The 23,366-nt window shown below is 33.4% G+C and overlaps 2 protein-coding genes and 1 long non-coding RNA gene across 6 annotated transcripts; 1 reads left to right on the top strand and 2 right to left on the bottom strand.

Annotated features, from left to right (window-relative positions):
- Positions 1-123: 123 nt before the first annotated feature.
- LOC141677880 (uncharacterized) lies at positions 124-1,674 on the top strand. The gene has a single exon (XM_074483993.1). The coding sequence runs from the start codon at positions 989-991 to the stop codon at positions 1,439-1,441; it is 453 nt and encodes a 150-aa protein (XP_074340094.1). The 5' UTR covers positions 124-988; the 3' UTR covers positions 1,442-1,674.
- Positions 1,675-2,693: 1,019 nt separating this feature from the next.
- Positions 2,694-9,790, bottom strand: LOC141677008 (putative phospholipid-transporting ATPase 9). Of its 4 annotated transcripts, XM_074482737.1 has the most exons (12): positions 9,383-9,762; positions 8,607-9,288; positions 6,642-7,987; positions 6,401-6,508; positions 5,985-6,261; positions 5,796-5,884; positions 5,593-5,701; positions 5,173-5,376; positions 4,927-5,052; positions 4,737-4,835; positions 4,349-4,540; positions 2,694-3,753 (listed from the first exon to the last, which is right to left on the bottom strand). In XM_074482737.1, the coding sequence occupies exons 2-12, from the start codon at positions 8,994-8,996 to the stop codon at positions 3,121-3,123; spliced, it is 3,573 nt and encodes a 1,190-aa protein (XP_074338838.1). In that variant the 5' UTR covers positions 8,997-9,288; positions 9,383-9,762; the 3' UTR covers positions 2,694-3,120. The 4 variants fall into 4 exon arrangements, with proteins under 4 accessions (XP_074338838.1, XP_074338837.1, XP_074338839.1 ...); XM_074482736.1 differs by having other exon boundaries at positions 8,607-9,762; XM_074482738.1 differs by having other exon boundaries at positions 3,482-3,731; positions 8,607-9,785.
- Positions 9,791-20,520: 10,730 nt separating this feature from the next.
- On the bottom strand, positions 20,521-22,801 carry LOC141678587 (uncharacterized). The gene is made up of 3 exons (XR_012557806.1): positions 22,579-22,801; positions 21,004-22,500; positions 20,521-20,846 (listed from the first exon to the last, which is right to left on the bottom strand). It is a non-coding gene; the product is annotated as an uncharacterized LOC141678587 (long non-coding RNA).
- Between the last annotated feature and the right edge of the window lie 565 nt (positions 22,802-23,366).

The raw sequence follows: 23,366 nt of genomic DNA, 5'->3' as shown, positions 1-23,366 counted from the left end.
CATTTCTTTTTCCCGTTTAGACAACTGAGACATGTCTGTAAATAAGAAAGCACTGATGTGCAACAGTGTTCTAAAGTTCTGTTTTACAATGAATTTGATGTTGCTAGCAATTGGATTGTGCAATAAATTTGATGTTCCTATGATTCTTTTTCTTTCTTTCTGTTTCCTATTCCAAGCCCTTCTAACAAGTCCTTACATTTACAAATCCTTGAATTTTTATATTAACCAAAATCGGTTTTATTCATATATGATTTTTCTCGGGAGATCGAAACGGGGTGGCTGTTGATGCTGATGTGTTTAATGTTGCAGTTTTTCCAGGCTTTTACACTTGCTCTCATAATTGCCAGCCTGTACTCTATGAAATGGAGAATAAGCAAAGGAAAGACACATTGATACCTTCCTTTGAAAGTAAGAGTTATAGGACATCAAGTAAAGAGAGAAATTCAAATTGTCAAAAGAGGTTTACTAGGTATCTTTAAAGCATCAAGTGCAAGCCATTAGACAAAGGTGACAGCTTATGTTTCCTTGTACTGTACTCTTCTTTTAATAATTAGTGTCCACTGAGATATGTGCACCTTGGCCTACTTAAATTGAATGTTGTTTGAGGTGCGGATACTTTGGGATTTCATCATTTCACAAGAAGGGTATTTTTACTATTTTAGATGTTTGCTTGGCTAGTTTACAAACAAAAACAATCTATTTATGAAAAATGGCCTTCTTCCGACTGTGCTGATACAGGAGACTTGTGCACCAACACGTTCCGAAGTAGTAACTATAATATTTTAAGTTTGAACAGATATTCAGGTCATTTGTTGTCTTGCAAGTCAGGTGTTAGCAAGTTTCTATATCCTATTGCTTCACCCTTCACAATATCCTCCCCCGAGGATAAGGTATCTTTTCCCTCCCAAGAAATGACTTGTTTTCTTTATTACCTTAACATAACTTCTCTTTTAGCCCCTCCTTTAATCTCTCTGACATTAAATAAGCCATGGAAGACTTGAACATGATAGCTGCAGACTGTGTTGTTATCTCCTGTTGCTGCCAGTGTCTGGTTTTACAGATCGTAGTCTTCATCTTGCTCAAACTTCCTTACAAATTACTTCGAAAAACCAAACAGTATGTCAAGAAAAAGTTAAGGAACCAGAAGAAAGAAGAGAACGCGATCGCAAGGGAGTTGAGTAGATATAGTACTGATGGAGTCATAAAACGTGACTCCGGGTCTTTCAGGATTCTATTCCAAGGAATTTCGTCGGAGGAATGCTGTTTCGGGTGTATGAAGGAAATCGAGAATGCGTTGGAGGATATGTCTGGGAAGGGTGAGTTTGCATTCGGAAGCTTTTGGAGAGGGGAAGATTTGGAAGATAGCTTCCCAACTTTTCTTGTAAAAAATCTTGAATGCCATGATTTGCAATACAATGTGGTTGATAGCTTAGCATACTAGTCTCTTCATATTTTAGGTGTTGACATTTACATCTTTTAACAGCAGAATTTGCATCAGTTCTTCTGGTCATAAGGTACTATCCTAACACTAGAACATTCCGGGCACATTTTAGAATCGCGAAAATACTTGGGTCTTGCTTGGCAATTAGCGGTTAGATGTAGCGGCTTTAATTAGCTGTTTTGACAAGTTGATTGAGTGAGTTGTTTTGATTAGCGGTTTTGAACAAAACTTTTTGATTAATAGCCATTTCAATTAGTTTTTTTTTATACATGTTAAAAAAACCTCCTTCCAAGTATTTTTTTTTTGAAATTAGCTTTATGGAATAAAAAATTATTTCAAAAAGTTAACCACCAAATATACTCAATTACTTAAGTCTAATTGTAATAAAATGATGATGCTTAATTCCCGAGAGCACGTATTATTTAAATTTCTGCAATTGATCAACGTTTGTATCTGAGAAAATAGATTACTTAGACATGATGTGGAGAAAAGATTGTTATTAGTATTTCAAGATTCGCGCTTTAGTGCTTTGCTTAACTTTATTATTATTGATTAAGAAGTGCAAGGCAGGCGTGGCAGTCGAAAACAACAATGTCGACACCGTCCATAGAGTCAGATGACTGAGATCTGATATTGGTTTACGTAGAGAGCACATGCAATTAGATAGCTAATAGTACTATATATCTTTTTCTTACTTTCTATTTATTTGCTATTAAGTCCTCTATTAGCAAAGTAACTATACATGCTTATGCTTTAACTCATAATGCTATTTATGATACAAATTTAAAATATACAAGAATCCAGTTGAATAACATAAGATCTCGTTGGACTATTCACATATTTAACTCTAAGAACGACGAGTTATACCTAACATGGTATACAGCTGTAAGAGCGATGAATTATCTAACATGATATCCAAGGCGGAACTACAGTCAGATCACGGATGACCATGGCCCCCACAACTTTTTATTACGTCACTAGTATTATGTATTCTATCTTCAAGCAGCTTGTTAAAAGGTAAAATAACCCTTCCCAATATGTGATTAACCCATACATAAAAGAGTAAATTCTAAAACTGGCCTATACAAGAATCTAATGGACAAGAAGAAAAAGAGATTAAGAAATTTAATTGTACTTGAAAGGTCCCATACATAGCTCTTTCTATCTCTCTCTAAACAGTCTAATGTGATTTTTTTTGCCCCTCACGTTTTAAGTCCGCGTCAGCCCTACGGAGTTACTTAATAAATCGGGGTTACCTAACAAATTGGTATGTCTTTGATAAAGGCAGAATATGCAAGTCTTAAAATTTAAATATGTACAGTTCACTAGAACGTCCCACGATGTTACAAAATCAACCTACTAAATTATTGCTAATAACTGTTAACGATCTCCATCAGAATTTGTTAAACAGCAGAGCCTGGACACAAATGGATAGACAAACTTGGATGGCATGTTTGTATTTTTCACTTGAGTTACAACAAAAAAGATTCACAAAATGAATTTGAAAGATTTCAAGACTTCTATCTGACAACCATACATAATGTACATTTGTAATATGCTGCTGTACAGATTTCAGGAACTTTGTGATATCTTTGGAACAACATCCCCTTCGTTCATCGCGTGCTAGATGCAAAGATCCTGTTTAATAACTTTAAGATATGGGGGGACAAATTGATTTGTCATCTCCGTCTATGAGTACTGCCAGTTAAAGGATTAGTTCTTGCCATTGATCGCGCCATGATGCCCACTGTGGTATGCCTTATTGATCTTTGTCTAACCAGATTGCAGTATTCGTGGTCATCTGAACGCCCGTCATGCCTTATCCACTGTATCATTCCGTGGTACATAGGGAAGAACCGCATCTGAATAGATTTGTACGAGAAGTAAGGAGTCAGGGCAGCGATCACGACACAGAGTGTGATCAACCAGTAGGATGCTGATGGAGCAAGGCCTTCAGTGAAGACTTTATAGGCAGTTGTGGAAATGCTGGGAGACATGGCTCCGTATGCCAGGAGGAAACAATACCAGAAAACAATTCCACCCCAGATGAAGACATGTTGGATCAAGGTAAAGTAAGTTATTGAAATGGCCATTTGGCAGTTAACTACCCAGATTACACATGTATATATTGTTGAACCTACTACATCCCATCCCGCAGTTTTCCCATCTTTCATGTAGGCTTGAGGATCTAGTGCTCTTATGCAGAGAAAGAAGATTATAACAGAAGAGCAAACCCCATTGAGCATCCAGCCAATTATTCTTCGCCAGCTAAAAAGAACATTTTGCACACCTTCTTGGTACAGTAAAGGGAACTGTCACATATCACAAATATATCAAAGGATCTATATTCGAAATCAGTCACAATTAATAACCGTGGATAGTTGTAGAGACATTTGCACTAGTTGAACAATTAACTGGATGTAGAACTGTTAAGTTACCGGTTCAAGGTGTTACAGGCTTAGTGGGATCATATTGTATATCTTAACACTTCCCCTCACTTGGAAACCTATTTTCAGTCTTTGGTTCAATAATTTGTTCTGGAGAACTTTAGACAACTGCTAACCAAGGCGGCTCTGATACCATATTGAGCTACCAGTTCTCCCAAAATCATCCAGTTTTAAGGTTTTAGGAAAATATCATATATTTTACTTTTTAACACTTTTTTCTCACCAAAAAGCCCATTTTTAGGTCGAAGATTTAATCATGAACGCCCATATTTTGGGGCAATAATTTGCCTTCTGTCCATATATAATATGTAAGAATATTGGGGATAGGAAGGAATAGTGCTTAAACCTCTCCTAATCAGAGTTCTAATACCATGTAAAGTTACGTGTTTCAGAATTATATATTATCTTAACAGGGGTACTCAATATACAATTTTTCGACATTTTTCCGCCCTAAGCATACCTTGAGACAGTATTTGGCTGATACATCCTGATCAAAAACTCCCATAGCAATAACAGGAAGTGACGTGAAGAAAACATTGTAAAGGGACATACACCAGTCATTGTATGCAGCTTGACCAGAGAATGAGGCATGTGCCTCGTACCAGAAGAGAGTGAAACCGAATGTAATATTTTTATAGAAAAAGTAGCAAATCTGCAAAAGGATAAGTTGTTTACTTCAGTATTGCAACTCAAACACAGTCATGCACCTGCTTTGCCTTAAGACAAGACCTGATTTTTAACCTCATAGAAACACAGTCAAACACAGTCATGCACCTGAATGAAGGAAATTTGCAATAAACAGAACCAAAATTCTAATATAAACCAAATATTCATACAATTGTTATTACCATTGATGAGATCCTTCTGTAACACCAATGCCCATGCACCAGCAGTAAGCGCTCCAAAAATTTAAACTGCGCTATGGCAAAATCGCTTGACATAACCGCCTGATAAGTAGAAAAACAGATTACGGGCTCCGAAGAAATCATATGAAATGTAGCATATAACGACAATCATATGTAGCTACTAGTTAAGCACCTGCATTCCTTCAACACCACTGATTCCAACCCCAATATCAGCTTCTTGAAGCATTCCCACATCGTTTGCTCCATCACCAATTGCCAATGTTGTCTTCCCAGTTTCTTCTTTAACAAGTCTAGTAACCTACATTTTTATATTAGAAACTGGACTTTCAGTACAGAGGTAATTGATTTGCCGGTAACTCAAAAGTATTTCTTACACTTTTTGTGAAACTAAGAACTTCTTAAATAGCTCAACACTTACCAGCGCCTTCTGTTTCGGTGATGAACGACAACAAATAACAGAGGAACACGCAATTGCAAGATCTATAAACATTTTTTTCAGGTCATCTTCCAGAGCATACGCAAGTGATTTACCATCAATGATCAGAGCAAATGCCTCATTTTCTGATGAGGCAATCAGATCCTTCCCTTCACTTATCTGCTGGAGGACACTCTTCTTTGAGGCCTAAAAGGAGATGAAGGTATTCCATCAACATTGCAACATTTATATTAATAAAACAAGCTGAATGATATCAGGAACAAGTTTCTTAAAAATTCAGCAGTGTAGGAATATTGAAAACTCTCTTCTTGATTAATCTCCGTTCCATTTGTCTTCTTGAACAATTAGTTTGATCCTTCTTTAAAACTTTTCACCTTAATACGTTACATATATGAATTATACCTGAGCAATAGGACCCTTTTCTCCCTCTTTCTCTATTTGTTTAATTTCTGGTGTTTCCAAGGTAATTATTATCTGCTTCATTCCTTGTCTAAGTAAACTGCAAGCGAACCTGAAAGATATCTATTACATAAATTACAGTACGTTTCAAAAGTACACCTCATGTTACATGTATGATGTCAAACTAAAAAAAAACAATTGAGTACCCGATATTAATTGCAGTCTCCATTTTATCTCCGGTCAAAACCCACAACTTTATTCCTGCTTGAGCAAGCTTGTCAATACATTCAGGGACCTGCCAGACATAATAGAAGATAAATTAATTAAGAATATTGGTATTGAAGAAGTTGCATGAAATTTGTGTATTTTTCGGCATAAGAAAATTTTGAGCTCACCCCTTGTTGGAGTTTGTCCTCAACTGCTGTTGCACCTATAAGGACCAAGTCCCTCTCAACAAGCTCTGTGGCTTCATTAATCATTGTGTCTCGATCTGCACTAACTGAATTCTCTGCCACTTTGAATCTCTCACTAAACTCTTTGTATTCTTCTTCAGTGAGTTCACGATAAGCAAGTATCAATGTTCTTAAACCTGCATCAGCATACTCAGTCACATGCTCTCTAGTATCTTTTTCAAATTCTCTTCCATTTTCTCCAAGTCTTTCAAACATAACACTAACAAGACACCAAAACTAAAGTATTAGAAAGGAAAGTTTGAAGGACTGAGATTGATGACTCAAATTACAACATAGAATAGGTCAATATAGAAAAAAAATGCTATCTTGGTTTTATAGAAGCAATAAGTTTGACTAACCTGTCAGCACCTTTGCAGAGCAGCAAAAGTTTTCCCTCATATCTCAAAATAACAGACATTCTCTTTCTTGTACTGTTAAATTCTAACATGTTCAAAACGTCATATTCCCTGCAAAAGGAAGTTGCAAAGTAAAAAATTCAGTGAAATTTTTTTTAATGTGAAAACACCTTAATAAAATCCTTATCCAACTGAATTTTTAAGCATAAAAGGAGGCCTTAAGTTTGAAAAACTGTGTGCTGACCTTTTTACTTTTTCATGAGACTCAGGATCCAACTCAATCAATGAAACAGTAGTTTGCGTCCTCTGATAAAATTCAAAACCTAGTTGTAATGCTGCAATGACAAATGCTGCTTCATCTGGTGACTCAGCTTCGTATGTGACGTTCCCAGTATCTTCATCCAAATCAGGAATTGCTGTGTGGCAGATAGCCAACAAACGCAAGAACCCCTGTATGATCAGTGGATGAGGTTCATGAACCCAGTTCCCGTTCATGATCCTTTCATCTTCAAAATTGAAGCCTTTGATGCGGGGTTTTGTATTATTACTTTCCATATCCTTCTTCTCATCCTTAATCCCTATCAGCGGTGATCCTAATCTTTTGGCCATAGCCCTTTCAACTTCCGTGACACCACGACCATAAGCTGTTCCTGCGATAGAGCATTTGATGAATTCCATTGAATTGCAAGTTAGTGTTCCAGTCTTGTCTGAAAGTATGGTGTGAATTTGTCCAAGTTCCTCGTTTAAATTTGAGGTGCGGGCGTGAGCTGGTTTATCAGTTTCCTCATGGTACATCTCAATATCTTGATTGATAAAAATGCACTGAAGAACTTTGACAACTTCTATTGACACATACAAGGATATCGGAATCAAGTAAGTATAAAGCAATATGGCGGTAAGGAAGTGATACATTGCTGCGTATGGAGCTCGGTCGGGATCAAAAAGTATTTCAGCATTATCAGGTCTTAGGTACCACCTTTTCATGCGATCACCATGGAGGTCATCTTTAGTTACAATTCCAAAGACAAGTGATCCAACAGATGCTAGTACGAACAAGACGCCAAAAAGAAAGTAAATTATTCTGTCCATTTTCCTCTCAATGTTGCTTCTCTTCGAAGGGGGTGCAGTTGAGTTTTGAATCACCTTTGTCTCATGGCCAGTGAAGACAACAGCCCCATATATAAATTCTGTGTTTCTAAGTTTAGAGTCTCTAAGGAGAAGCTGTTGAGGAGAAAGGGGAAACTTTTCTTCTCGCAACTCCATACTTCCAACAAAAGTGTACAAATTTGCATTAGGATCTTCACATTTAACGGTGGCCTTAAAGTTTTTGTAGCTTGTGTCCTCGTGAAGGGATGAAGTTACCTCCGGAGATTGTTTTAGCTTCAAATTTGTTTCTCCATCAAGGTTCATGGTCTCAACATAGCAGATTGCATCATCATAACTAGATGAAAGCAAAAGAAGGTCAGCCGGAAAGAATTCATCCTTCTGCACCTTAACTATGTCACCTACTCTCAGATCTTTCCATTCACACTGTTTAAAGGATCCATCACCCTGATGTACATTAACCTTTCTGCCGTTTACTTCATCATCCTGAAAGAGATTTCCATACATTTAGTAATAGTACCAATTGACATCTTGCTACAGAATAAGTATGTAATAATATTAGTGTGTATGTTAGGTTAACAAATATATCTCTACAAATAGGATCAGGGAAGCATAATCTAATATCTGGTTCAATATCAAATTATTAAAGTCCATAATTACTTTATTTCTAACTTCATCAAGTCCATGTCTAACGGAACCTCTAGACGTAAATTGAATGTGAAATCAGAATTTAAGGTATATTAAAAGTTCTAATAATTATGTATACCATCCCGTACTATGCTGATCATTTATCGCAAAATATTGTGATTTGTGAAAGCTCCTTAAATTTCCATGATTCAAATCAACTATAACATTGTAAGACATAATCAACCAACACCTGTGCTGGAAAAAAATACCTTGGACTAAAACATGGTTTAAATAAACGACTCAATTAACCCTTTTTAAGCTAAAGCCGGAGCTACATTTTCTCAGCTAAGTACCACCAATCAACAACCATCAAACTACACAAATCTTGACATACCAATTCAACAAAAAATACAAAACAAAAAACAGATAGAATAATTTAGGATATGAAAACTAATGGAAATGTAATTGGCATTTATACCTGCTGTTTTCGCCGAAAATCTTCAACACCTTCTTTTAACATGGTTGCCCCAATCACAACAGCCAGAGGCAGAATGGAACTAGCAGCAGAATAAGGGGCAATTGGTGTAAATGACAAGATGGCAGTAACAAGAAAGAAAAAATTGGCTACCCTCCTAAATTGTTCAAACAAAGACTTTGGCACAAAAGTTGCAGGACTATATTTTGTAGTTTTAACATAATTATCTGCATAACCTCTGCTTGTAGACTCAAAGCTAGCAGGTTCATTACAAAACACTATTCTTGAAAATCCAGGTCCACCAATGTGATTATGAGCATCTTTTGCACTTTCTCTTTTGCATTTGAATGTATAGATCTTGCTAAACTTTATCCTTTTCTCCTTACCAGACATTTTTCTACAAATCTTCAACTTCAAACTAACCCAACTTCACAAAACACAAAATTCTTGAAAACCCAACTCAAATTAAGAGAAAGATTGAGTCTTTTCACTGACCCACCTCAAAATAAGAGAAAAGATTGAATCTTTGCAGTGATAAGAGCAGCTACTCCAAGAAAAACAAGCCTGAGCAAACACCCAAAATATACAACACACCAAACAATAGAGAATTATCTAAGCAGAGAACAACTATTCCCCAGAAAGAATTTAAAGCCAATCAGCTCAAAGCCCAAGAAATTCAACATGTCTAAAAAAGAAACAAATTTAATCAAGAAATGAATGAAAGTTAAAGAACCAAATAAAGGAAATAATAATTGAGAAAAAGATCTACACACACTCACAACTATAGTATGTGCCCAGTTCCACTTTGGTTTCATGTGAAAAGAAGGGAACACACCTAGATTAAAATAAAAAAAAGTTACATAAAGATACTGAACACCAATAATCCAGTGAATAGAATCATTTAATCTTCAAAAAGCTACAACTTTGTTGTTCAAATAACCACAAGTCTAGAACACACATCAAATGCAATCATGTGCTTAAATGTTGGAATTTAATAGGGTACACAAACAATGTTTATTCAATGCAAGTTTTTCAAAATTCACCTAAATGTAACTGACAATCTGGATTTTCAAATCTTGAACATTTTGTGAAAGGTACAATAAAATGTACATGTGTAGATAATAGATAAGAGTAACTTGTTGTTTGTATTACTGATGTACTTGAACTGAGGTAAAAGTAGTTATGAATGAAATAAATAAACGCAGAGTAGAAAAAATATTGAAAATAAGAGGGATGGTGCATGAGCAATAAGCATGGTGTTTAAGAATTTTGCGGGAAATTTTGAAGAAAGTGTATGGTGTAGGATGATGCATATATATATACATATATATGCATGTCAATGTCATGGCCTCTGTGTGGATTTTTGATGTGATACAGAAATTTAGGGCTGTAATTCGAGTCGGGCGGCTCGCGAGCTCGTCCGGCTCAAACTCGTTTAAGTGGGTTCGACTCGGCTCGTTTAAAACGAGCCGAGTTCGGACAGAGGTTTCAACTCGTTTAATTACTCGAGCCGGCTCGGATCGACTCGTGAAATTAAACGAGCCGAGTTCGGGTGGAGATTTAGGCTATATTAAGTGTAAAATTAAACGAGCCGGCTCGCTCGACTAGTTAAAACCGGCTCGTTTATTACTCGAGCCGGCTCGGCTCGACTCGTGAAATTAAACGAGCCGAATTCGGGTGGAGATTTAGGCTCGATTAAGTGTAAAATTAGACGAGCCGGCTCGCTCGACTTGTTAAAACCGGCTCGTTTAGTTAAACGAGCCGGCTCGACTCGACTCGTGAAATTAAACGAGTCGAGTTCGAGCAGAGGTTTAGACTCGTTTAAATAAACGAGCCGGCTCCGCTTGACTCGATTAATCTCGGCTCGAATTACGCCCGACTCGAAACTCGGCTCGCTCGGCCCGAATTACAGTCTTACACAGAATGAAATGATTTTGGTAAAAGAGATAATCAGATAAAGATAGACAGGATCTTTTTGACCAAAGAGGTTAACTGATCAACAAACAATTTTTTTTGGAACACTTATTTTATAGAATCGAATTTAACATGAAGTCCAAAAAAAAACACTGGTTCAAGTATACCAATTAATTTAAATATAGTCCACTAAGTATTGGTACTTATATTAGATTATGCACTTTAAGTATTTCGATGCAGAAGTTTAAAATATTGCAGTCATAATTCATTGTTTCTCTGCCGCCAAAGTAAAATAGAGACAACAAAGTAAAAATACTTCTGGCCACTTGTTTGATTAATTTATATACTATCTCTTTTACATTTCTCGCTCCATATTGCACCCACCAAATCATGTAGTCAAGTTTAATATCATCTATACATATATTTACATTAATTAAGACATTTAAAGTAAACTGTTTTAATGAAAAAACAACAGTTTTCTTTCACTCCTCGGTTAACTAAGGAAAAATGAACATTCGGCATCTTTTGGAAAGAGCTCGTGGTCTTTAACAAGTGAAGACGTGAACTTTGAAATATGTTATATTTGCTTAATCTTTTTTTAATCATTATAGGTGATACATGAAAGAGTTACTCCTCTGTGCTTTTTTTTATATAAATGATTTGACTTTTATGCATATATTTTTAAATTTATTGATTACATATCTAAAATAATAATTTTTTTAATTTTTCTTATGAATTAAAATTTTAGTTATATATTTGTTAAAGAGTATATATCATGTTCGAGTCTTACTCTAATACCTTAAGGTTTTAGAGCGAAACATGGTATCAGAGCTCGGGTTAGGGAGCGACTCGGGTTCGTATGATTGAGGGGAGGGTTAAAGAGTATAAGATTGTGTTTGGGTCTTCCTCTACCAAGGTTTTTAGACGGATTGGTTATTTAACAATATTTTTATTCACATTTATTTAAAATTATTATTTTAATTATGTGGTCGAAGAACTTAAAATTATGTGCCCAAAAGTCAAACGTCGTTTGAAAAAATAAAGGGCGTATTTATTTTCCTTTCCTTTCCATTTTAAATGCCGTAATTACTACTATTCAAGTTTTCTTCGTTTTAACATAATATATATAATTTCGTTTAGTTCATAATACTATTCAGTTTTCTTATATATAATTTCTTTCAGTTCTTATCATCTTGAATATTCCCAGAAGCAAGGAGGAGGTGGCTTTACGGTGGCTTTTAGAAATGCACAAAAAGCCCACCGGGCCGGGCTTTGACCGAGCCTTAAAAAGCCCGGGCTTTGACCGGGCCGGACTTTTCGGGTTTTGACTTTGACCGGTCCGGGCCGGGCCGGGCTTTCCGGAAATGTTAAAGCCCGTTTGGGCCCTCGAGACGGGTCTAACCGGGCTTTTTTTCGGGCCGGAACAGATCGGACCGGGCTTTTTTCTAATTATATCGGATTGTTATGATAACAATGATATCCAAATATTCATAACAATGATATCCAAATATATATAGTGTACTTATTATATATTCTTTCATTATTTATGCAACAAAGTATATAAATAATATTATTAATCACAAATATGTAAATATATATGTGTTTAAAGTATTATTTATATTTATAGTAAATGTGAATTTATAAATATATAAGAAAATATATTAGAATAATCAGATTATAACCGGGTTTTTTCGGGTTTTTAATCGGGACCGGGCCGGGCCGAAGCCCGGGCTTTTAACCGGGCCGGGCCGGGCCGGGCTTTGCCTAAAAATATAGGGTCCGTCAAGGCCCGAAGCCCGGGCCGGGACCGGGCCGGGACCGGGCCGGGCTTGACTGGGCTTTGACCGAATCGGGCCGGGCCAGATTTTCGGGCCCGGGCTTTTTGTGCATCTGTAATGGCTTTACGGGTATTATCTTTTCGATCATTTAAGCTTTATTGTCTAAACATTCAAAAGATTTATATATATTTTGATTAGATAATAAATTTTCAAAATTCTTGATACGGCTATTGTACATCTATACAAGTCATCTACATAAAAAATAAAAACCTAGAACGTGACCTCTTTTAAGAACCAGCCTCGAGTTTTTTTGGCAGAAAGATGCACCGGCCATATATTCTTAATTTGAAATTAGTTTCAATAATACTAAATAAAAAATATTTAAAAATATCTCATGGAGAAGAAATGATTATACCAACATGTTATGTTCGTCTCAACTATTTCTGAAGGACTCGGCTATAATAAGATCAGGGGAGCTATATGTAGAACTGATAATAGGCAAGTTTAGTAGTAGGTTTTTAATGAAATAAATAGTAAAACACAATTATAATCCATGTACCCGACTATAAATATATTAATATTTTTTTTATATAGTTGACCATACACTATAATAAAATAATGTTAAATAGACATAGGTCATGTTTGGTATTACTGTTACAGACAGCTACAAAAGTTTTTTGTTGAAACGTGTTTAGTAAATTAAGGTGTTGTTACGAATACCATGTCGCCTGCTTTTGAAAAAAGCTGTTTTCAGGTTTTTCAACATGTAGTATCAGTTTCACCATCAAACCTTCTCAAAAACATTATTTGTATATATTAAATCTCAAAATATGCATAAATAAAAAAAATACCAAACAATAATCTAATTTTCCTAACAACACTTTTTCCACCAGCATTTTTTCTCAGAGTACAACAGTTTTCAACATCACTCCCAAACGGAGCCATAAATTTTAACACGACCAAATTTAACAGCTTTCGGTCAAATTTAATAATATACACACATACATTTTTTTGATATTTCTTAAAAAGTTAAACCTCGAATACTGCACCAATCATTAGTTGATAACATCAAAATATACTGCCTTGAAAATACAACATTAACATCAACAAAGGGACCGTAGAAGCTTTAATATCAACTCGCCGAGATAATGTCTCATGAAAAGCATATAATGACTTGAAAATAAAATATTAACATCAACTTTGGGAGGGGGAGGAACATAAGTTTTAACATCAATCAATTGGCGGAAATGATGTTTCATGATTGTCATTATCACTTATCTGTCTTGTATTCTTGATTTATTTATTTCAATCAACTAAAATTAAGAATATAACATCACTAATATTATATATGAGAAATGTGAATGAGCTTACTAAAATTGTGATAGGCCCAACCACAAAACAATGATGAGTCGAAAATATAACATTAACATCCATCCTTACTTATAAGTAAAAGGACTAAAACCTAACAAATTTGGACAACAGTTATAATAATATTCAAACAAGCAGACATTAAAAATATCAAAATATTAGAAGTTATTAGCATAATCTGGCGCTACTGCTCAGTGTGCCCTAGCAACGGTGACCTGGAACCGATATACTTCCACCAATTTGACTGGTACCGCATGCTGCAAAGTGCAATGAAACCAGTATATAAGTTTGTTTTAACCAAACCCAGTATATAAATTTGTTTTAATCTTGTCCCTTGCATGGCCAAGTTCTGTTTTAACTTTGAATATACATATGTACATATTTAGTTTTTGCTAAATAACTTGAAAACATATAGCACCCCAAAACTCCTACATGTGATCAGTAAAACACATAATTTGGAACACAATTAATATAAACAATAAGAATTACGCTTGCTCCAGTTAGTTCCATGAATGAGTAGGCGTCGTGCAGAACTGTTTGCATCAACTGATGGAGATGATACGTAATCAGGGGTAGTTGATTGAAATAAGAAAAGTATGAACAGAAGAGTGATGAGCAAGAAGAGCAAATTTGCGAGTAGAAGAGCAGCAGCAGCTACTGAAGAAGCCATTTACTTTTCATACACATATAGAATAGACTGAATCTCTACCATGCTTTTATATACAAGTCCCCTGATTCAACTTTACACATTGCATTATTATAGACATGTAACAATTAGTCATATATTTTATTTCTCATGAGTTCATTTTTTTTCTAAGTAAACTGATCACTTGAATTCACAAGACAACCCTTCATGCAATAGCTCAATCATTGTACCAGCCTATGTAACATGAATTTTGTGTTCAGAGACACTTGAAAATATATTTTAATATTTTTAATACAATTTTAAATTTTTTTATTGCAATAGAGCCAAAACTAAAACTTCTACATACTTGAAACTAATATTTAAAAACTGAGTAAATATAAAAGTTTATGTTCAGTGATTACTACAAATAAATATCACAACTGTCTATACAATTCTTTAAAATTTTTAAATGCACCAACCAAGCTAGCTAGGGCCAATCCGCATCAACTTGTGATGGAAGACTTATGGAAGTCAAAGACTTAAAACGCCAGACTTGAATACTTAACGCCAGACTTATGGAGGTACCAAATTTGTCAGTGACTGTTTGAGAAATCTTAAAATAAATAAGTAACTTATAATTTAAAATGAATAAATGACTTATAAGTGATAAGTATATGAATATATAAGTTAAATAAGTGTTTGAAGAATTTTATTTATAAGTCAGATTTTTTTTACTTAAATGAACTAAAATAAATAATTTTTAAATAAAATTATCTTAATTCGTGAATTTTAATTTAGAAAAACGTTTAAAAACATAAATTTAAAAACTGAAGTTAATAAAAAAGCGAAAAAATAAAATAAGTTAAGAAAAAATAATTGCTAACATTCAACTTATCAGCTTATAAGTTGTAAATTCGAGATCGACAAACACTCATTGATAAGTACTTACGGGCCAATAAGCCACTTATTTAGTGGTGGCCTAACACGCCCTTAGTCTTTTTGGTCATTGAAATTTGCACTCATTTGTTTACTTTTCTATTGCCAACGCGTCATACAGTAGAGCCTATTAATTTAGATGGGTGGTCATGCACCTCAGTGGAACTTGGAAATCGGGGGTCCATTAGGTTTAGGTTTAGATTTTGAAAAACGCATGTCATGGAAGTCTGAGTACTACTTGGATATTGGACTTTTGGTGTTGGTGATTTGATTGATGCTTAATCAATTGTGAAGGGTCACCCGACATAGAATAAGTTTAAATTCAGTAAATTTATAAATTTGTCATTAATTACGAACATTTGGAAACATGCATATAATTGAAAATGATCAAATACCAATCATTGACTTAATTTGGATGCCTAAAAAAATAAATTTACTTTATATTCAATTCAAGTCGGTATCAATCAAATATAAGTAGAATTTAGCCAATAAAAGGTTACTGAGACGTGTGATTGTGTTTTTGCTCTAAAAATGAAAAACAAAAACTACATGTATTCAAAATCTAAAATGAATTTTAATATTTTTAATTATAGTTGTTAACGTTTATCACTTAATTGTTTTTAGCAAGAATTAAAATTCCTTACCTAGACTTCATATAATGGTTGGTAGGGAATACCTGGAAGATTAGTCAAATAGACACGATAAGCATGCATTAACAACATCTAATTTCAATTTTATAGTACTCCATCAATTTCACAATATATATCCACCTAAATTTTTTTTATTTCAAATTAGTTGTACATTTCAATTTTCAATTTAAGTTTATATTTTCAAAATTAATTATGTGACATATTTCTAATTTATATTTTTCAAGATCAACCATATTTCACATATAAATGTTCATTTATCAACCTTCATATGTGATTTTTTTTATTAATGGACATGTATAATATTAATACTTAATTTTGAAATGGAGGGAGTATATGTTTTTCAGGAAAAAAAATACAAATACGAGAATTCATATATATAAGATTATTACACGAGAATTGATCGATATAAGAGAAAAAGGTTCGTAGGATGATTTAAAGTTGAGTACATTCATCGTTGTCTTTGATCCTCAAGCCATCTCTTATTTAACAATTTGGTGATTGTGCAGAAGGGCTTCCATGTACAGTACCGCTAGTCCCTGCAAAAAAAATTATACCAAAAGCGACTCAATAACAAACAGATGAGAATAAAGAGATGCTGCAGATCCCAAGTTGGGAGGAACATAATTAGAATGAGTCACGTGTTCAGTAACCGTAAGTTATAAACTAGTTGCAGATAATGTAAACATGCAGTTGTTAAACTGATCCCAACTAAGGGAATTATTCACCATGAAGTTTTGTCCATGATGAAACTGTACATTGTTTTTGCGCTAAAGAAAATGTGAAGAGAAGAGCGATGAGCAACAAGAGCAAGTTGATCACCACTGTGGTAGATACACCGACTGAGGCCATTAGTTTGATATTTGCTAAGAATTTTTTAAAATATACATGTTCTTCATTTCATAGAGTACTATATACTTATATTTATAAATATACGAAGCTGCAATTCAGTTATACAAATTCCGATATCTTGACTTTTTGGTATGATGACTCTTAAAGCATTTTTAAAAGTCTCTTAATGTATTTCTTATAAATATATTATGTAATTAGGTTTTTGGTGATTTGGATCAATATAAATAAAGATGACTTTAATTAGAGCCTGCAATCTCGCACTCAACACGATATGAAAAAGACACGAAAATTATGAGTTTGGGTTGTCATTTTTGGTATATGAACACGAAAGTATGGATTAATTTAGTGTCAGTTTTGGATTTGCTGTTGGGTACACGATACGAAACCAAAGTACAAGAAATAATTAAATATTTAAATATGTAAATTTATCAAAATTATATGAATATATATATCTTACAATAATAATTTACATATAATTTTTACAAAAAATAGATACAAAATAGGTTCAAATTTATATTTTACACGACACGACAACACTTAAGTCTTTATGACTCATTGACTTATGACTCGAATAGTAAAAATTTAATATTTAAATATATATTAGATAATTTTTATTTTTATTATTGATTTAAAATTACATGAAACGAATTCTTAACAATTTGGATTTTGGTTAAATATTTATAACACGAAATACGAAAGTACACGAAACAGCCAACTCTAACTCTAACCACACTTATACATATATGATCCTTACATTTAAAATTGGAGGGCTCATTTACTTGGTCGGTTGGAGATGCTCAGATCATCGCTACTTATAGTCGCTTAAAGTTCTTATTTATTGAGAAGTAATGTGTTTCTTTCTACGTTAAAATCAATGTGCCATGACATATAGCTTGTGACCTAAAGTTCATATTCAATTTACCGTTTTATATACATTCAAGCTGTTTCATCATTACCTACATATAATTTGTGGAAAAAAACAAAAATGAAAGTGTTTTAATAAAATCTTTTTTACATAAAAGAGTTTTATTTTAAACATAATGTGAACTAGTTGCACATAGCGTAAACATGCAGTCTCTACCTATAGGAAATCTTGTCCATGCAATCTTTTTGTAAATAGCTTGTGGCAATATTTTCCTGGCTCTGGTCCACGATATACTAGTATACTGTAATTTGATCCCGCTGTTTGCAAGCTTAAACGGCTCGAAATAATTTTACAGCTATGTTCGACTCGACTCATTTAGTTAAACGAATTTGAGTTCAGATAGAGGTTTCAACTCGTGTAATTAAACGAGCCGGCTCGGATTGAATCGATTCATGAAATTAAACCAGTCGATTTTGGGTGTAGCGTTTGAGGCTAGAGTTGTCGTGAAATTATGAGCCAGCTTTCCCGACTCGTTTGGATAAGCGAGCTGACTCGACTCAACTTGTGAAAATAAACTAGTGGAGTTCGGGCAAAATTTATACTTAATTAGTTAAACGAGCCGGTTTGGTTCGACTCAATTTAACTCGGCTTAAATTACAATCGGTTCGGAACTCGGCTCGCCCGGATCAAATTACAATCCTAGTATTTATAGGAGGCGAAGTCATCAAATTTGAATTATGTGAAATTAAATTGCGTCTGCAATTATATGCCGGCCCTATCATATATAGTCCTCAAGTATCAATTATAACTGATAATACAAATAACTGTGTATTAATTTTTTAAAGAAATAAGAGACATGGCACTTAATTTTACGCGTAATCGATTACAACCTCCGGAGACCGTTACCATGTAGCAGTGGATTATACAAGTCTGTATAACATTAAAGCCAGGACTTAGTGTGGAGAGTCAAGACATCAAATGAGCTTGAATTCCGAAAATAAATATATAGAAATAAAATAAGTTATTCACTAAGCTCAAATTTGAAACTTATTCTCATCAATAGGTTTCGGCTAATAGGTACTTTAGTAACTCAAAATAAAATATGCACAAAAAATAGGTTTCTATGGTGTCACACATGTTTCGGTTTGATTCAATTCTAAACGTATCACTTAAATCCAATTAAAATTAAAATTTAGAGCTATGTATTCAAGGTTTGAATTTTAATATTTTCAATTACAACCACTTGCTTTTCCCAAACCATTTAAAATATATATAAATCAAATATTTATGGACTTCATGATTTTATATTAATAATTTATGATGGGTAACTAAATTTACATCAAAAACGAACCTTTCTGACCAACTCATTTTTAACTCAATATGCTCATTAGTGATAAGAAATATGAGTTTTTCTTAGAGTGTAATACATGACAGATTAGTAGAGTAGCCCGAACAAGTATTAACAACATTCAATTCCAAAGCTAGGTAACATTTCTTGCATCTTAATTTTCCCACTAACATCTAACTTCTTGTACAAATACGGATCGGTTAGTTGATACTGCCTCCGTTTTATTTTAAGTATTTTTTTGACTTAATTTGAATTTTAATTTAAGTGTCATTCTTATATTTTCGAGACAACTAAATCTCCCTTTAACCCAAATACCCTTATTTAATATTTAATTTATATTATTCCCAAATATTAGTATTAAAGTTAGTGGTGGTCGATGAAGGCTAAAATTGGAAAATAAAACTATATGAATGATACAAAGTCAATTATCTACAATTCTATTCCTAATAAGTGTGTATCGTCAAAAAACGACACTTTAAAAAAATGGAGGGAGTATTATTTTAAAAAGTACAATATAAAGGTGCTTTTTACCCTTCAAAACATGCAGATTACTTACTCAGTACGATTCTCCGGAACAGATTGCTTTACACGAGAATTGAAACAATATTGCAATATTACATGCGGAATTTGAGAATTAAATAAAATGAGAATTTCAGGGGATTCAATATTACAGATTGTAATATTATGTAATTAACCGCGTGGTGCACCTCTAGAAGGGCTTCCTTTTACTCCGCGGCTCCCTGCAAAAAAGTAAAACCGAATGCTTTAATTTGAATAAAATATTACTAATTCTGACGAAACACATGAATTTCTACTGTTGTATAAGCAGCATAAGCAAGTGATTACCTGCATGTTTGAACATGATGTTAATTTAATTCTTTCGCATCATGCTTGATGACTTACACGTTTGTAGCTGCAAACAGTTAGCTTGATAAGGTTTTATTTAAATAAGATTGCTTCATATAAAATAAGTTTGCTTCTTTTATTTAATTTTATTATAAATGAGTAAGTTATAAGCCCTATTTCATTTTAATAATAACTTCAATTTTTTTATCAGCTTACTTACATGAACTCTTGTAAATGAAAAAGAAAAGGAAATAGTTAAATAGAAATGGGCCATGAATTTATATTTAGGGCTTGGACTTTTTTGGATTTTTTTTTAAAATAGTTTGGAGCAATTCAACATTAATTATCCATGTGTCTTGTCAAAAAAAAAAACTATACCCACCTGAAAATATTGTCAAATTTTAAAAGAGTGCATATAATTTTTTTTTTGTCTCCCGCATTTTCCACTTGTATGTATATGTAGTCCAAATATTTATTCAAATTTCTTAAATGGATCAATTGTGTCACACTGTCCACATATTATAATGTCAATCAAACCATACAAGACATTTAAAATGTCATTCTCACAAATACTAGGATAATTGTGTTTTTAAATATAAAAATATATGATAAAAAGATGTCGAGTTGCTTGAGTCTCTTGTGAAGATAAAACTTAACTAATGACTGTAATCTATTATGTTCAATAACATGAGCCGTAATGTTTTTGAGTACACTGATAAGAGTGAAAAATTAATTTATAAAACCAAAAAAATTAATTTTATGCTTCATTCCAAGAAAAGGAGAAATATTAAAAAGTTAGGCTGCAAGATTTGCAAAGCTACAACTGAAATTGCAACAGACTGCATGTAGCTTATCTATATCAAATCCCAGGGATGTTACATAACTGTTTTGCTCTAAACTTTTATTCTTGGGTACCTGCGGATGCATTAGTACTTTTATCTTGCAATAACACTAAAACCAATCAAAATTCCCATTCTCATACTATTAGCAAGAGTGCATATATGTAATCTATCCACGGCCACCCGGACCTTTTCGAGAGGGACTTGGGCGGACGCCACTATGCCCTGCAAATTGCAGTGATAAAATTAAGTAATATATACTCTACATATATGAAAATAATTAGGTATTTGTTAAGCTGATCATGAGCTAAACATACAACCTGAGTTCTAGCTACTTTCTCAGTTGATAGCAGTATTAGATTTGTGGAGGGAGAAATATTACCTCGCTGGAGGAGAAAGCGTCGTACAGAATAAGTAGCATCAACTGGCCGAGATGAGGATGATTCAAATAAAGATATTATTAAGAGAATACTGATTAGGAACAACAACAGGTTCACCACTTGCGTAGACGCAGGAGCCCCTGAAGCCATTTCTTGATCTTAACTAGCAATTAATTTTATCAGTCGATATTGTGATATACTGCTTTCATATGAAGGTTTCTTTTACTTCTAGTCAGTCATAAGACATAGTCATAAAGGTTTATGGTAATTTACTAATACACCTAATAAAATTGGGAACCTCGAGGAAGGACAAAGTGGGAACCGACACTAATTAGATGTGTCTGGAGCCCTGACTTTCTTTAGATGTCCCTCTCCAACACATGCATATTCACATTTATATGTTCTAGCATTGAGTTGTGATTATTTTGAAAAAGAGCCTTTGAAATTTCGTCACAATATTAGGCTTTTATGAGAAATGCTGACTACTGTGTCTAGACTATAAATTCTTAGTATATAACATATACTAAGAATTTATTATAATAAATAAATATTATTTTATTTTGTAATTAACTAATGAACAATATTGTTTGAAGTATTCTTTTGATTAACCCTGTTTAATTTTCTCTCAAAAAAGTAGTTTATTCTTTAGAAAAATAATGAGCCAGCTTTGATTATTTTCATTTCCTTTGGTTTTCTTACTAAGAGTTTTACTACCCAGGTGGTTTCTTGGTACCCTTATCTTGGATTTTGTTTTATTCTAAGTTTAACTTGTTTTGTTATACTAAATTGTAAAATTTACAGGATTTTTTTTATTAGTCCATTAATTTAAGTTACATGGATCAAATTTACCCTATATTGTTTGAACACTTTTAGCAAGTCAAATATATGTATAACTAGTAACTATAACAAATTGTTAGATTATGTCTCTATATATTAAATATTTTAATACCAGCTAGACATTTGCCCAACGAAAGATATAATCCAGATCTTAATTTTTGTTAAAACAGTCTCTAATTTGATCTTTTCAATATATATTTGGTCAATTGTTCGTATGTCTTTAATTAATAAATTAATTGATTTTCAGTAAAAAAATTCTTTGACTAGGTAACTTTTCATTTTATTTATATCAATTAGTGATTACATATATACGGTAAAATATTACACAGGTAAGAATCCAAAGCGGGTCTTGAAATTAATATACACAATACAACACCACTAAGCCTCTCAAATATTACATAATTGTTTAGGTCTAAACATTTATTTATTTATATATCAATACATTAGTTGCAATATATTATAATTCTGGGGCACCTGCAAAGTTGCATGAACTCTACTTACCTGAAGTATTTTAATTTGCAACAATAATAAAACCAAGCACTTAAATGACCCATTCATTCTCATGCACACTACTAAAGTGTTACTTGCTTTCTTGCACCAGGAGCTTTACCCATTCCGCCCACCAGGAGCTTGTTGAGAAGGACTTCCACTGACACCAGTACCTAAGATAAGTACGGTGCATGTGAATCTAATTGTAGAATATTAATAAATGACCTAGCATCTTATATATAGTATATTACCTTCGGCCAGAAAACGCCTTATTGAGTCAAAAGCATAAACGGGTACAGATGATGGATTGTCACGACAGGTTGATTGAAACAAAGATATTATGAAGATAATACTGATCAGTAACAAGAACAGGTTCAACACTTGAGTATATGCAGGAGACAATGAAGCCATTTCTCGAATTAGTAGTACTGCATACTTTCATATGAGAGCTGAGTCTTATATATAGTCACAAGTCATACAGGTTATGGTATTTTAATTATACACGTGAATGGTTACTCTCTGTCCCTTTTCTCTGTAAATTGGTAGGAAGTGTGGACACAAATTGGATGTCCCTTGAGCTCTGACTTTTCTTAGATGTCCCTTCCCACGTTTACGTATATATTGACGTATCCTGATTTTTCCTAAGAGGGTATTGCCTACCAATTGTTTGGTATGAAATAAGCCTAGAACTAGTTGGAAATGGGTGAAAACTAAGATTAATATGCTTTTCAGTGTTTTTGGTGCTTTATTCTTTCCCACCGTTTCTGTTGATCAAGCTCTAAAGACATAAACATCTATTCATTTAAGTAGTGAAACTCTAAAATTCAGTTGATTATACTTACATTCTCGTGTTTTTATTATTTTAAAATAAATTATAATATTATTATGAATTTTTTTATTAAATATAAAATTATCTCGATAAATTAAATCTCTAAAAGTGAAATGTCATTTTAAAAAGAAAACTAAGAAAAATAATTTGGACAAGAAAATAATTATAAATAAGAAAATCGTTTAGAATACGGACGAGCGAGACTGTTCG

Source organism: Apium graveolens, chromosome 8 (genome assembly GCF_009905375.1).
Source record: "Apium graveolens cultivar Ventura chromosome 8, ASM990537v1, whole genome shotgun sequence".
Lineage (NCBI taxonomy): Eukaryota > Viridiplantae > Streptophyta > Magnoliopsida > Apiales > Apiaceae > Apium > Apium graveolens.
This window is presented reverse-complemented; position numbering and strand designations above follow the sequence as displayed.

Excerpts from the sequence above, each read along its gene's own strand:
- LOC141677880 (XM_074483993.1), top strand. The coding sequence starts at position 989 with ATGGAAGACTTGAACATGATAGCTGCAGACTGTGTTGTTATCTCCTGT.
- LOC141677008 (XM_074482736.1), bottom strand. The coding sequence starts at position 8,996 with ATGTCTGGTAAGGAGAAAAGGATAAAGTTTAGCAAGATCTATACATTC. Across the intron at positions 7,988-8,606 it reads ATTTTCGGCGAAAACAGCAG|GATGATGAAGTAAACGGCAG; the intron begins GTATAAATGCCA and ends AATCTCTTTCAG. Across the intron at positions 6,509-6,641 it reads TCTCATGAAAAAGTAAAAAG|GGAATATGACGTTTTGAACA; the intron begins GTCAGCACACAG and ends TTCCTTTTGCAG.